The sequence below is a fragment of the Xyrauchen texanus genome, chromosome 2, assembly GCF_025860055.1.
Source record: "Xyrauchen texanus isolate HMW12.3.18 chromosome 2, RBS_HiC_50CHRs, whole genome shotgun sequence".
Classification (NCBI taxonomy): Eukaryota; Metazoa; Chordata; class Actinopteri; order Cypriniformes; family Catostomidae; genus Xyrauchen; species Xyrauchen texanus.
In genome coordinates this window covers 32,284,572-32,300,414 of record NC_068277.1, presented here as the reverse complement: position 1 = coordinate 32,300,414, position 15,843 = coordinate 32,284,572, and the positions used below count along the sequence as shown (strand labels likewise).

The 15,843-nt window shown below is 39.3% G+C and overlaps 1 protein-coding gene across 1 annotated transcript in view; it reads left to right on the top strand.

The window, feature by feature from the left end:
• LOC127617170 (dual specificity mitogen-activated protein kinase kinase 5-like) overlaps window positions 1–14,431 on the top strand; it is a 63,114-nt gene extending 48,683 nt beyond the window's left edge. The window contains exons 20-22 of the mRNA XM_052089095.1: window positions 1,407–1,468; window positions 3,736–3,781; window positions 11,002–14,431. Coding sequence (XP_051945055.1) covers window positions 1,407–1,468; window positions 3,736–3,781; window positions 11,002–11,112 — 219 coding nt within the window. The 3' untranslated portion in view covers window positions 11,113–14,431. The remainder of the gene's footprint in view (window positions 1–1,406; window positions 1,469–3,735; window positions 3,782–11,001) is intronic.
• The last annotated feature ends 1,412 nt before the right edge of the window (window positions 14,432–15,843 follow it).

Here is a 15,843-nt window from a genome sequence, read left to right as displayed (position 1 = left end):
TGCGCCAACTTACTGTGTATGCACGCACAGTTATACGAGTATACTTTGACATGCTCTCATTCAGTCGTATGCAGACCATGGGTGTTCGTGTCAAATTGGAAGTATATCTAGGGCATAAGTGCTTGTGTGTGTGTGTGTGTGTGTGTGTGTGTGTGTGTGTGTGTGTGTGTGTGTGTGTGTGTGTGTGTGTGTGTGTGTGTGTGTGTGTGTGTGTGTGTGTGTGTGTGTGTGTGTGTGTGTTTGTGTTTGTGTGTTAAAGGTTCCAAGTCTTGGTTGTATAATGATGTATAGCTGCAGTAGTATGCCTCTGGCTATGTTTATTTAAATAGGTGTGTATTTCACACTCTCTAGAACAAACACAGAGTAAATCCAAAGACATTTTTAACAGCATATCAGATCATTCCTTACTATATTTATCTGACTGGATGGTTGTCGTCTGTGAATATGTGTGCCTGTTTTGTAAACTGAAATTAGATTGCTTGTGTGGTGCAGTTAAGACTTAATTTAATTCCTACTGGCTGTTAAAGTAGGTTTTTTGCCCTCTTTGTCCCACACAAACAAACAAATTCAATAGAATATCTATTCACCTTACATTCCAATACCTTTACAGACATCTTGAAACTCAATTCTGTGTGTAACACTTAAGACTTTTGTTGCTGTGATGTTGATGTCGTCATATTTCTCATCCTTGAGGTCATATTGAGATCAAGGTTAGAAACCTTTTTCCTTTTTCCTGTTTTTCTGAACCTTGCTCCATTTGTCATTCTTCTGAAGTCTTCGATAAAAATATGGGCTCCTTATTCCTGATACAGGCTAAACCACATTGAATACGAGACATTTGTATCTCAGATGCATCTTAATATATATCAAGACATGCATCCTTTGTATCCAAAATGAAAAAGAGAACTTTATTTGTTCCATTTACCTTCAGTGTGTCTGTCTCTTAGAAGTACCTCTATTTTCTTGCGATGGTAACATTATTAACATTGTTCGGAGGTTGAGGTCAGTTGTGTTTGAATAGTTGGTTAAATTGCCATTGGTCTTATCAACTAAACTGTATGTAAGCTTTCTCAGGAGCGCATCTATGAATGCCACTCTTTGTCATTCGTTTTGAATGTTTTGTGTGTTTGATCCATTTTTCTACTGGCTGTCCAACAAAAGAGAGGTTCAGGTGCTGCCAAAAAATTAATATACACATCTCCTTTGACCGCCCACACGTAGAATACCTCAGTATGAATCGTAACCCTTCTGCAACCTAGTCAAGGCCACAGAAAAACTGTGAGAATCAAACAATATATTTTTCATCATTTTAATTTATACCATGTATATTTTTTATTGAATTTGTGTGTCCTTACTTTATTAGTGATTTGTTATAAAAAGCTTGTTTTATTTTGTTTCTTTTTTAGAACCCGCCCGAACTTCCAGTTGGCCAGTTTAGTGAGAAATTTGTCCACTTTATTACACAATGGTAAGTTTGTCTACTCAAAAACTGCTTGCAGCTCTTTCTTCTTCTCTCAGTCTCTATCCCTCTCTCACCACCCCACCCCACCCCAAACACATAAATCAGAAAATTAATTGTGATACTATTTTGAATTGTGACACTATTTTCACAAAAATGTGTGTGTATATATATAATGTCTGTTATTCCCATGGTTATCCTCTATTATAGTGTTTACCATGATATACAAATACTTTTTATAATATTTAAAATATATTTTTCACAGTACTGTAATGAGATTAAAAAAAAGATTGCAGTACATTAATACAAATGCCAGTGTGGGGGGAGAATGATGTCATAATACAAATGTCACAATACAGATCACAATGGTCCTTTTATTTTTAGGTAAATAAAAAACAAAAACAAATTTATTTTGAGTTTGTGGTGAAATGTGACCTGGACATGTTCTTGATGGGTTTTGTGAAATTTACCCATGTATATTCATCAACATGATGACCAAGTCATGAATTTACAAATACAGGTCAAACATTTGTTTAAATTGAATTTAAATGTTTAATCATTTAGGATGAAACAAAAATTGCTGTCTGCACACTTGATTGAGGTTCAGGTCTAGCACAAATACATAATTAATTTATTTTTTAATTTGCATAGTGAAAGGTGCAAGTGAAGTGATCACTTTCTTCAATACTCATTCTAAAACAACTATTCAGCCATTTTGTAGGTACATAATTGGGGATTATGACAAGCTGGATTTAATGAGTTGACAAAAATCTCTTAAAGTGACAGAGCTTGAAAAATAGACTTAAAAAAGGGAATAACAAAAACAGTAAAAAGTAGTGAACTCTAGAGACTGTGGTGCATGAAAATCCGATGTGTTTGAGAAATAATCAAACCAGCCCGTCTGGGACCAACAATCATGCCGCGGTCGAAATCACTGAGATCACATTTTCCCCAGTCTGATGGTTGATGTGAACATTAACTGATGCTCCGGACCCGTATCTCCATGACTTTATGCATTGCAATGCTACCACACGATTGGCTAATTAGATAATCGCACAAATAAGTAGGTTTACAGATGTTCCTAATAAAGTGCTCAGTGAGTGTACAAAATAGTGGCCTAGCATGCAAACAGTCTGTCCTGGTTTTACATACTAAATAGGACAGCAATTAGACTAGCTAAACACAGCAGTAAATATTTACTTAACGTCTGTCCCTGGTCGGTTGACCCTGCTTCACACACATTCCCTTTCACAGGTCATACCCCAAGAAACCTGTATTCCCCACCAACCTTGTGCATGGTTTCTCTGGTGCTCCAGGCCTGTGGGCATGGTGGGTGAAGCCAGATGTTTTGGGATTTGTTTATCTGCTGATGTTTACTTGCAACGCACTTTATTTACACAAACGGGTCACCTGGCTCACTCGTACCACCCCTGCCTGGCACTGCTCTTCCACCATCCTCTTCTATTAATAGCCTGTTCTGAGTGGGTGTCATTCATCATGGTCCAAATGGGCCTCTCTGCAGGCCGCTCTGTCCCTATAATCCCTCCCATTTCTTATCTGGGTCAGATTGACTAATTTACCTGTGCTAAGGTGTGATCTATGCCAAGGAGAATTGATAATTACTTACCCCTCTCCCTTCATCACTTTGAGAGCTGTTTAGATTAACCTCAACAGTACAATGATAAAGAGGATGAGAAGATAAAAATGGTGGAGAAGATTATATCCGTGTGTGGGATGGACTGTCTGGGAGTTTTAGTAGAAGGCATTTATTAGAAAAAGTGTTTATTGGTTTTACCTTGAAATGCTTTTAACTTGCCGCTGTCTTCATATGGAATTGCTTGCAAATCATAGTGCCACTTCACATTAAAGGTTTGTATAAAAAAATATAAAGACTGTTATTAATGCTAATGTGCCATTCATGCTTTCAGATCATTGACTGGTAAATCCTCTAACTTTTGATGAAAAACACATAATTATTGTGATTCTAAATTCTCATCCTTTTTCATGCAACCACGTCAACCACATTCTGCAAACATGCCAGTTGTTTTGTCCAATCTTTAACACATAAACCTTGCTGAGATTCAAGAGTAACTCAGCAATTGCCTTTTAATGAGAGAAGCTGGTAAGTCAAGGTTTGGCCTCAAACATATGTGCTTTTAATCTCAATGAGTTTTTCCACTCTTGTTTTCTTTACTTCTTTTGAATTAACAATGGATGATTAATTACTACTTGTGGAATCTCTTTTACAATGACTTCTCCTGCTTTTGCGTCTACAGTATGAGGAAGCAACCAAAAGAAAGACCTGCTCCTAACAACCTAATGGTGAGTTTCTTTAGCATTTTTTCCCTTAAAGTCCAAATCAGTCTTCAAGATTAGAACACAAAATACCAATTATTAGACAGACAGAGTTAGTGAATGGATGTATTTGATGGTTGGGAAGCTTTCCTTGACTGTTTGTAGGGGTTTGGGTAAAACCTTGACCTATTGTCTATCTAGTTTTGTTTGGAAATGTCCTGTTCTGTGCTGTTTACCCCACTTATCTATACCATGGAAGTACATTTCACAACAGTCAGTCTATTGAAACATTTTTAAGTGTTTTGTAACCTTTGACTCCTCTCTTGTGGATTCAGTCAAAGAAGCACAGAAAGTGTGTGCATGCGTGTGTGTGTGTGTGCTGTGTGTGCGTGTGTGTGCGTGCGCGTGCGTGTGCGCGTGCGTGTGTGTGTGTGTGTTCGTTCTTTAAAATCTAAGGACCTTTTTCCTTGGAAGCTTCTCCCGTTTGGTAACATTTGAGGACAGGACACAGTCATCAGTTTCATTAGGTGCACAATTTATTGATGATTTGAGTTTTTTGTTTTTTTACTATTTACAAAGCATCCTTATTTATTACATTTATTTGAGCTCACTAAGATTGTCAACTAGAAGTTAAAAAAGACTAAGGAAAACTTTTAATGTTAAAAGTAGCTTGCCAGTCAGATCAAAAAGTCTTATTGCTGTTTCAGTAAAGGGGGGTGGGGGCAATAAATAAAGGATCAAATAATAATATGTTTTGCACTATTATGATCTGGCATGAAAAAAATTATATTGTCAAAATTAAATAGAATTTAGAATTCATGTGTTTTACTGAAAGTCTGAATGTCTACCCTATGTGGCAAACAGTTATATTTCTAACTTTTTGAAGATATCTACACAGGCTCTAATGCTTTTATGGGTCTGGTTAGCTCAAAGAGTTACACAAGTTTTGAGTCCTTTTTCACTTGTGTTTGTACCACTGGGAACAACGTAATTTCCTATGGACTATTGAAGTCTCGGATCACGTGTCTGCTTGCATTGTTGCAGCAGTTAGCTCTCGGAGCCTTTAAAAGCTAGGTTGGGTTTACCCAGCACCATGGACAGTGCAGTCCACTGAGAACTGACTGTTAATGCAGAGAAGAGTGGTCTTGGTAATGGGGTGTGTGATACCTTGTGTTTGTTCACTCATCTAGGCTCCTTCAATTCTTTCAGGAAGGTGGGAGACAGAAGTCTTTCTTTCAGTGATGTGTAGCATTTAACTTATCACTCATGGCAAAGACATAGAAAGAGCAATATAAAGTTTGCATTAGTAATATTATTTACACCCTGTGTGTGTGTGTATGTCTTTGATCCAAGACCTTTGCATAGATTTTAGGATGTTATAAACATAATGTAAAGAAAATTAAAGGTATATTCTCAATACAAGATATGCTCAATCGACAGCATTTGCGGCATATTGTTGATTACCACAAAATTTATTTAGACTTGTCCCTCCTTTAATTTTATTTAACTGTTTTATTTTCTCCCCTAATTTGGAATTCCCAATGCGTTTTAAGTCCTTGTGGTGCGTTGTGACTCGCCTCAATCCGGGTGGTGGAGGATGAATCTCAGATGCTTCCGAGTCTGATATGGTCAGTCCGCTCTTCTTATCACGTGGCTTGTTGAGTGCATTACCATGGAGGCTTCACGCTATTCTCTGCGGCATCCACGCACAACTCACCACGCACCCCACAGAGCGCGAGAACCACATTATAGTGACCACGAGGAGGTTACCCCATGTGACGCTACCCTCCCTAGCAACCGGGCCAATTTGGTTGCTTAGGAGACCTAGCTGGAGTCACTCAGCACACCCTGGATTTGAACTCGTGACTCCAGGGGTGGTAGTCAGCGTCTTAATGAGCTATCCAGGCCCTCTGTCCCTCCTTTTCTTAAAATCTGGGTTATAGTTAGGCACTTACAATGGAAGTGAAATTAGCCAATCTGTAAACATTGAAATACTCATTGTTTCAAAAAGTATAGCCACAAGACAACATGCATGTTTTCATGATTTTAGTGTGATAAAATCACTTGCTAACCTTTCTGTCAAAAGACATTTTTCAACATTGCTGCAATGACAAAGTAACACTGCAAACCCTGTAATTCCGATAAACAACAATGTAAAACAAATTTACAGCTCGAATAAACAAAAGGTTTAAAAAAAAAAAATTATATTAGTGCTTTTATAAAATTATAAGCTTCACATTTCAGCCTTCAAACCCTCCAAAAAGTGGCCGCATTTACTGAAACCTAAAACTTTTTTTATTTTAGAAAAAGAGGGATGAGTTGAAATAATGTTTTGTGGTAATCAACATTGTGCCACAATTGCTGTTGATTGAGCTAAATTTTTATTGAACCTAGAATATACCTTTTAAGCATCAGGTAACTGTGTATACAGCTTTTAGTTTGTGGTTAGATGCGGTGCAGTTATTGACATTTTTCTCCACTTGCCTAGAGTTTTCTCATTGTCACTCAACCTTTTAGCACCTTTTGTCCTCTTCTGCCCCCCTCCTGGTCCCTGTGGGCTATCCAGGGGCTCAGCTGCTCCAGATATGAGCCTCAGCCAGGGACAAAAAGCTGAAGGAGTCCTACTGACACTCTGAATCTGTCACAACCCTTCTATATCCACCCCCATTTTTCTTGATTGCGTGGGCTGATGAGCTAAGGAGAGATCGCTTGTGTTCATGTGTTTTAAGACCCAGGGGAGCAGCCTTTAAAAAGACACGCAATCTTGCTGAATGCCAGTGTCCCGTGCTGAGGGGACTGGGATGAGAACAGGCTTTAAAAGCCCTCTGACACCGCTCTGATGACTTGTTTACACATTAGCACGCCATGGAGCTTCTTGAACTCCCCAGAGGGTAATCCTACCTTTTAGCTCTCTGACACGGTGTCTGCCATCTCTCCTGCTTTCCCACCCTCTTGAGAACTGGGGTTCTACAACACTACTGACCTTATTGCCACAAAGACTTTGTCAAATATTAAAGCTCAGATATCTGAGTAAATTAGTTTTGGCTCTGAGCACTTTGTAATCTTCAGTTTAGCTTTGGTAAATTAACAGTAATCACCTTAAAAAGGTGTAGAGTTTGTCTTTAAAGAGCAATATTGTGTTTAGTTTTTGGAAAACTTTTCTGAAATATCCACCTGTAATGGAGATTATTTGGATTAATAGAGAGCCCTATGTGTTGTTAAGATCAGGGATAAATGACATTTTATTACCATATCAATTCTCCGGTGATAGTAGTTTTTTTTTTAGCTTTTTTTATCAGAATTTGTCGATGTTTGATTATTTGGTATTTACACAATCACGATATAGATTCTTAAATACCAAGATCAATTAGAGTAAATCACTTGCATATGCGACTAGAGCCCGACCGAGATGGGATTTGTGAGACCGATACCAATTTTAGAGAGGGGAAATTCACAGATTACAGATATGGTGGCTGATACAGTTAATTTTTGAGCTGGAATGAAAACAGACCTTTTCCATGTGGATTGTTCACCGATTTTGTGCCGATATGACTATGCAAATGAACTCAGAAGGCTGCTTTCTTAAACAAATATTTTTATCAAAGAATATTTGTGTGTGTGTGTGTGTGTGTGTGTGTGTGTGTGTGTGTGTGTGTGAGCGTGTATTTATCACTTTGTGGGGACCAAATGTCCCCATAAGGATAGTAAAACCCGAAATGTTTGACCTTGTGGGGACATTTTGTCGGTCCCCATGAGGAAAACAGCTTATAAATCATACTAAATTATGTTTTTTGAAAAGATAAAAATGCAGAAAGTTTTCTGTGAGGGTTAGGTTTAGGGGTAGGGTTAGGATTAGGGGATAGAATATAAAGTTTGTACAGTATAAAAACCATTATGTCTATGGAAAGTCCCCATAAAACATGGAAACACAACGTGTGTGTGTGTGTGTGTGTGTGTGTGTGTGTGTGTGTGTGTGTGTGTGTGTGTGTGTGTGTGTGTGTCGATTCCCACTCATGGCCAACACCAGTGACGATTATCTGAACCGGTCCCGGGCCTCCCCTAGGTTGACCTAAAATGAGTACCTGGTGCGGTGTGTAAACATCGCCACTGGGGAGACAAAGGCGGTCGGGCGTGGTGCTGGCCACCCACCCCCTCCTGTACCATTCCGGCCTTCATAGGTGCTCGCTAACAGCACTTGCCCCTACAGTCTGTTAAGGCTAAATGGGGGATCTTTGTGTGTGTGCGCAAATGTCATTCACTATAGAAGCAGCAATGTCCTCTGCCATTTTAAGGAGTATGTATCCAATGTGGAAACTCACAGAGCGCTGTTCTATGTAAACAATGGATTCACTTTACGTCACCAACTGGCTCATATTACACACAAACATTATCTTTTGCCACCACCGGCTGGCTAACATATGTAATTTCAAAAATAAAGACAATAACTCCTAACACATATGCACTACGCTTAAACTTAAGTTTAGAACGCCACAAACACAAGCGGAGTGATACACACAGTGAAGCGTCTGAGTGCTGATGCTGTCACGCCATCAGTGCTCATGGAATGTCTCTCGTCCAATCAGATTCGAGGACCGAAACTAACTGTGGTGTATATATTTATTATATTACCCAAAGTACTCATTTTCATATATTGTCCTACATCATGCCTTTTAGACACACAGGTGGACAGGATTACTGTTTATCTCAGAACTGCAAATGTTCTTTGTTGTAGTATATGCACTATGTTTGTTCTTAATACCTAACCCAACTCTATTTTAGACCATACACACAAACTCTCTTGTCTAACACCCTACTTATCTTTAAATCCTGTTGTTTATAACTTTCCGAGCTATTCTCTCTAACCGGAGTTACTTGTTTTTCAATGACAAAGGACCACCTTTATTATAATAAGGACATATTTCTAACTCATTAAATATTTTTTTATAGCAGATTTCAAAATGAATATCCATCTTTTGTACCATGTATATTATAATGTTGTGAGGCCTTTACTTGTATGATTTTAAACTATTGATTTTAGTTTTCAATGAGTTTATCTATACAAAATAGTGCCATAACATGAAATTATTTATCAGCCAGAATGTTTATATTAGTGCGCCTCTAGTTAAGATGTTCCAATATGTGTTTGTAGTTAGCCGAAAGCAAACCCTACCATCACACTAACATAGCTTTATGTGGTGTGAGTTTATAGCAATAAGCGAATTTGATCTACCCTGCTATCTTTTTATCTATATAGATGGTCTGGCTCATGGTGACTGTTGAATTAAAAGATCAGCATTGATGAAATCTTAACATTGTCCAAGAGCTCATATACATAGTTTTGTATCCTGTGGGATCAGATCTTTTGTATGCAAATCTGAAAAGACCTAGTTATCCCACTGACTTATTCAACTTTCTTACTCTGTGTCTCTCTCGCGTGTTTTCTCTCAGCTTCAATATCAACCTCACACACATACAATGACACGCATTAAACTGAGCCGTCGCTGTTCGCCAACACATTCTAATGAGGTGATGACCAACCACTTGTTATAATTGCTTTGGACTCCTTTTAATTTTCAAGCTTATTAATCATATGTAGAGTTATTTAAAATTGCATAAATTAATCTTAGATTAAAAAGCCTTTAACAGGCTCAAAACAATTAAATGTAGAGGTGAGATTTCCCCTGGGTTTGGCAGTTTTACTTTAATGGAGAATTCAGGTGATTATCACACTTTGCGATGGAGCTGTGATTAATGTAGCCACACTTTTAAATTTGATTTTTCCATTTATTTATTTTTTTGTTTATGTGTTAGAGAGGTAAAGCAGGGAGACGATAATGACCTAACTAGCAGAGTATTTATACAGCCTCTCCACTCTGCACGTGTGCTAAGCTAGCAGCAGGTGGGTTAATTAATGAAGGTCCTGTTTCTGGCATGCTCCAACACACTCACATACACATGGAACAGAGGGATACGCAGGTGGTAGGGTTTGTGTTTTTGTGATCTGTCTCCGTACAGCCACACAAGCAGGTGACCATCCAAGATCTGATTTATTTTCAGGTTATGAGACAAACACCAGGTTGTTTGCCTTGGTTAGGCATGTACATTTGTTTTACTGGTTTATATATCCCATCAGCTTGTGTCCACATTTAGGATATTTATTATTAATGGGTGTTTCTTCAACTTTGGTCACTTTTAGCACTGTAAACATCTTTTTTTATATATATAAAATGGCTGACTATGGCGGACATAAAAATGCATGAAGTTGAAGAATTACCCTAATGTGTCTAGGTTGTGATTTTTCTCTTTATGGTGTGTGATTTATACCAGCATGTTTACTATTCTCACATGCGCTGTCCCCATTCTCCCTTAAAGCCTGTGCCTTTTCTATGTCAGGTAAGAAAACAGGCCATTCATGGGGTCAGACCCTTACCCAAGCTACCAGGGTCAGTATGTGAGGTGGATTCATCTGCGTGGATGCGTATTACACCACTAGGTCTGGTGGTGGACCTGCCACTGAGTGCTCTCCTACCCGGGCTGTGTGATTGATGAGATGGGTGCCTTGTAGAGCTCCCCCTCAGGACTGCCCTCTCTAACACTCCAGAAGTGAGAGTGATTAACCTCACTGTGCCACAGGCAGAGCTCACCATTAAGAGGACTGAACGATTGATGGTATTGCATTGTCCTCATAGAGAGAGAGAGAGGGGGAAGAAATAAAACAGGATGAGGAAGTGCAAGACTGGCATTGCCGTATTTGTGAGAAAGGGCATGAGAAGATGGAAGTCCATTAAAGGTCTTCAAACTGTGTCATATGACTTTCAACTTAGGTTTAAGATCTTGATTTAAAAAGCGTTTACATTGCTTACTTATGAACAATATTCCCTATGTCTTTTTCGCTATCTTGTTTACCCAGTGAAGTTTAGACTTTTGTGCTTGGTTATTGCTTTTTAAAAGGAATAGTCCATGCAAAAACAAAACTTTTTTCATTATTTGCTCACCCTCATGCCGTTCTAACCCCATATGACTTTCCTGCTTCTGTGGAACACAAAATTATATGTTAGGTGGGATGACAGCCTAAGTCACCATTCACTTTCATCATCTGGAAAAAAGATGCAAGGAAATTGAATGGTGACTAAGGCTGTTGGTCCCTCGCATTCTGCCTAACATTTCCCTTTTGTGTTCCAGGGAAAATAGAAAGGCAACATCATAAGGTTAAGTAAATGATTACAGGTCTTTTATCCTTCCTTCAGGACCACCCCTTCATTGTGCAATATAATGATGGCAACACAGAGGTCGTGTCCATGTGGGTGTGCCGCAGCCTAGAGGACCGCAAAGCTCAGCAGGCACAGATGCTCATGTGAAGAACAGTGGCACAGGACAGAATTATGGGAGTTGGTGTCCAAATTTCCTCTCACTTTTCTAATGAACCCAGAGAAGAAGCAGATGAACTTGCAGCACCTCAAGTACAGCACCCCTCCCAACCCCGAGTTGTAATGGTGCATGGTCTGAGAACTGCCACGAGTCTGGTGCAGATTATGCAAGCATTTAGCCTTAGGCCTGCAAATGAGTATTTTAACCATGGTGGATGAATATTGGTTTGCATAAGCCCGAATCTAGATTTATTTTCCCTCTTTGTGCTGATTCCAAAGTAAATGTTTTAACAGAAGATCCTCAGAGGGTGCTGTTGCTTGTTCAACTCAAATTTAGTTCCCATGGATTTCATCTCTGTCTGTACTTAAAGCAACAGTCTGGTTTTACCAAAACATTATGGCTGTGTCATAAATCATCTCAAGTTCAGTAAAACATTTCAGTTTTTAAAATTGATGGGGTTGTGTCAAGCTCCCTGCTGCAGTGCAAGTGCACATCATGTGACTGTTGTTTTATAAGCCACTTTTTGTCAAGTTTCACAAACGGCCTGCCAGTTGTGGAAATACCCAATTTAAGTTGGAAAAATGTGATGCTGCAATGGCTTTTAGATGTTATAATAGCAGCAGCCTGAAATACTACAGTGGAACCCAATGGGTTTTGTTCTTGCCCTGACCATGTTTAAGCCCACTAATGAGCTTTGTTTAAGTAGTTAATTGAAAATTATTGCTTTGGCTGTTGCATTAACTTAAAAAAATCGTTCACCCAAAAATGAAATTTCTCTCATCACTTACCTTCATTCCATCCAAGATGTTGAATGACTTTATTTCTTCTGCAGAACACAAAGATTTTTAGAAGAATATCTCCACTCTGAATGTCGATGCAATGCAATGTGAAGGGGTACCAACATTTTGAAGCTCCAAAATGCATGTAAAGGAAGCATAAAAGTAATCCATAGAACTACAGTGCTTTTATGTACAGTATTTGATTATATCTTTTCATGTGACAAAACTGAAGAAATTACACTTTGCTACAATGTAAAGTAGTGAGTGTACAGCTTGTATAACAGTGTAAATTTGCTGTCCCCTCAAAATAACTCAACACACAGCCATTAATGTCTAAACTGCTGGCAACAAAAGTGTGTACACCCTTAAGTGAAAATGTCCAAACTGGGCAATATTTTGTGTGGCCACCATTATAATCCAGCACTGCTTTAACCCTCTTGGGCATGGAGTTCACCAGAGCTTCACAGGTTACCACTGGAGTCCTCTTCCACTCCTCCATGACGACATCACGGAGCTGGTGGATGTTAGAGACCTTCTTCTCCTCCACCTTCCGTTTGAGGATGCCCCACAGATGTTCAATAGGGTTTAGGTCTGGAGACATGCTTGACCAGTCCATCACCTTCACCCTCAGCTTCTTTAGCAAGGCAGTGGTCGTCTTGGAGGTGTGTTTGGTTATCATGCTGGAATACTGCCCTGCAGCCCAGTCTCCGAAGGGAGGGGATCATGCTCTGCTTCAGTATGTCACAGTGCATGTTGTCATTCATGGTTTCCCTCAATGAACTGTAGCTCCCCAGTGCTGGCAATACTCATGCAGCCCCAGACCATGACACTCCCACCACCATGCTTGACTGTAGGCAAGACACACTTGTCTTTGTACTCCTCGCCTGGTTTCCACCACACATGCTTGACACCATCTGAACCAAATAAGTTTATCTTGGTCTCATCAGACCACAGGACATGGTTCCAGTAATCCATGTCGCTAGTCTGCTTGTCTTCAGCAAACTGTTTGTGGGCTTTCTTGTGCATCATCTTTAGAAGAGTCTTCCTTCTGGGACTACAGCCATGCAGACCAGTTTGATGCAGTGTGCGGCATATGGTCTGATCACTGACAGGCTGACACCCCCATCCCTTCAACCTCTGCAGCAATGCTGGCAGCACTCATACGTCTATATCCCAAAGACAACCTCTGGATATGACGCTGAGCACGTGAATTCAACTTCTTTGGTCGATCATGGCGAGGCCTGTTCTGAGTGGAACCTGTCCTGTTAAAGCACTGTATGGTCTTAGCCACCATGCTGCAGCTCAGTGTCAGTGTCTTGGCAATCTTCTTATAGCCTAGGCCATCTTAATGTAGAGCAACAATTCTTTTTTTCAGAACCTCAGAGAGTTCTTTGCCATGAGGTGCCATGTTGAACTTCCAGTGACCAGTATAAGGAAGTGTGAGAGCGATGACACCAAATTTAACACACCTGCTACCCGTTTACACATAAATTATGAAAGAATTTTCATTTTTGGGTGAATTATCCCTTAAATGCACCAGTACACTTCAGATAGGTTAAGCAAATTAGATGAGTATTTTCCCTTTACACCGTTGAAAAAATCTAATATGGATCGGTCCTTACCTAAAGTGCTGACATGCAATAGCTTTGTAAAATGCAGACGCACCACTGAATTCTCTTGGTAGATCACATTAGCATAGTGCTAAAATTGTACCTATTCATTCACACAGAGAGTCTTGGCACAGCAGTTTCATGCTGCTCATTCCCCCATTTGGATAACCGTAGCACAATATTAGTGCAAGTAAGATTCTACAAAGGTAACAATGATAAGACAATGCCACAGCAGTCACATAACGGTATGCTGTGTAACAGGTCTAAATTGATTGACCAGCTGTTCTGGGTTGACCAAAGCAAATCAGCACACCTTCTGTGATACTCTTTCTGTCATGCACTGCAGGGGAAAGCATCATCCTACATAGACCCACTAAAAACCTGACAGCTGTTGGCAAGTATGGTCCTTACATAAACCACACTGAGTCATCACATATGCCTTCTCTTCTGATAATGTTCAATACTATCAGTGTTTCTCAATGGATGATGCTTTTAGTCAAGTGCTAGATACTTTTTATTAGGATATTAATGTGGTTCTTCAGTGCCTGTGTCTATTGAGGAAAAGATTTGAGAACTATTATAACAATGGATTACGGTCATTTTATATGATGATAGCAAATGTGTATAGTGCTTATTGAGATTTATACTCCTTATACGTTACAGAAAATGTAATTGTCACATACCAAAGCCAAATACATTGTTGTTTTTTTCTAAGTTATATTATTTGTTACAACAAGTTTCTTTGCACCTGTTTCTTAATTTGTACAACTGTCACAAATGTATTTCTCAAATAATTATAATCTGATAATAGGCCAAAACCTAAGGAGTGGTTTGGCTAAGGTATATGTCAGATCTGTGAAGAACAAAAACATTTATGTGACTTCATATTTCAGTTGATGTGAGGTTTGCTAAATAAAACTTTTCAAATGTCATTTTTCTGCATAAATTGCTTTCCTCTTTGCATGATAATATACATATCCCAACAACCTCTTTATATAACACTAAACACTGAAAAGATGGCTGTTATTTTCGACAATCCATTTTAAAACACGCAAAATTCATTTGGTTTATTTGCTTTGAAGAAAACACTGTATATACACGCAGTACTGTGCAAAAGTTATAGGCACTTAAGATGGTTATTTGTAACTTCAGCGTGTCAATGGGAAATATACATTTAAGGCTCTCAAACATTGCTTTTGCAAATAGAATAGAAGAACAGGGAGCCCTGCAACAGATGGCATAACCCCCACATTCCTTAAACATAATTTCTGTGGATCACATCTAGGCTTATCCATTAGATGATTAGCATTACATGCAGTAGTTTACACTCATGTGTTTTAAAGGATGGTAGGTTTATTTGGTTAGACGGAATTCATTAACAGTCATGGGATGCGGTTTTGGTCCAGTGTTTTCATAGTGTTGGAGTCCATACAGAATGACTACAATGTGGGGGACAGGAATCTGATAGGCCAGAGTCACTCTCCTCTCCGCATGAGCGCATCACTGTTAGAGTTCACTTACAGTCCAACCAAAATGTTTACAATAACACCATGCATAAGGAATTTCCAAACTGGATTATGTTGGAGAGCAGCTGCTGATTTAAACTGAAGAGGTCAAACCTGGATAACAGTATAATGGCCATTTCCATTAGCTATCAACTTTACTAGTTTATTTCCAAATGTCAAAGCAACATGACACCATTTAAAGATATGCATTCAAAGTCCTTTGTGGATGCAGTGCAATTAGACAGCAGCCCAGTTAAAACCAATGTCCAAATGTGGCATTGGAACAGTGGATATGGGCTCCAAGCAGATGAAGGCGCTTCGTATTCCTCCTTGGGTTGCTGGGACCCAAACTGCTGCTCTAATGCGACCTTTCTCCTGCAGTCCAGTTTGATTAGCGCGGGGGCCGGACGAGCATTTAAAGACCTGTTCACAGCCATTACCAAGATTCCTTTATCAATGTCTAGTAATTAAAATGTCACCACTTCATTTTCAGGCCACGGAGAACCTCTTGTAGCAATCTTTCCCTAATAAAAACAGTAATCGAAACGCTATTTTCACTCGAAACAAAAAGGCTGCGGCTGGCGACTCAGGAGTGTCAAGGCGACAGAGATCGATATGAGAGAAGCTGATTGATCTCGCGCTAAAGTGAAATGTATTGAGGTCGCGCTTTTATACGGAGCGGATATAACAGTGACCGGAGAACACGGGTTTTCAGTTGATGCGTTTATTAAACCTCTCTTGCACAATTAGTCTGCCTTTGATTTATGTGACAATCCTCTCAATAAGCCCAAGGACAGAATCACTTAGGCTATATTTTAAAGCCACCA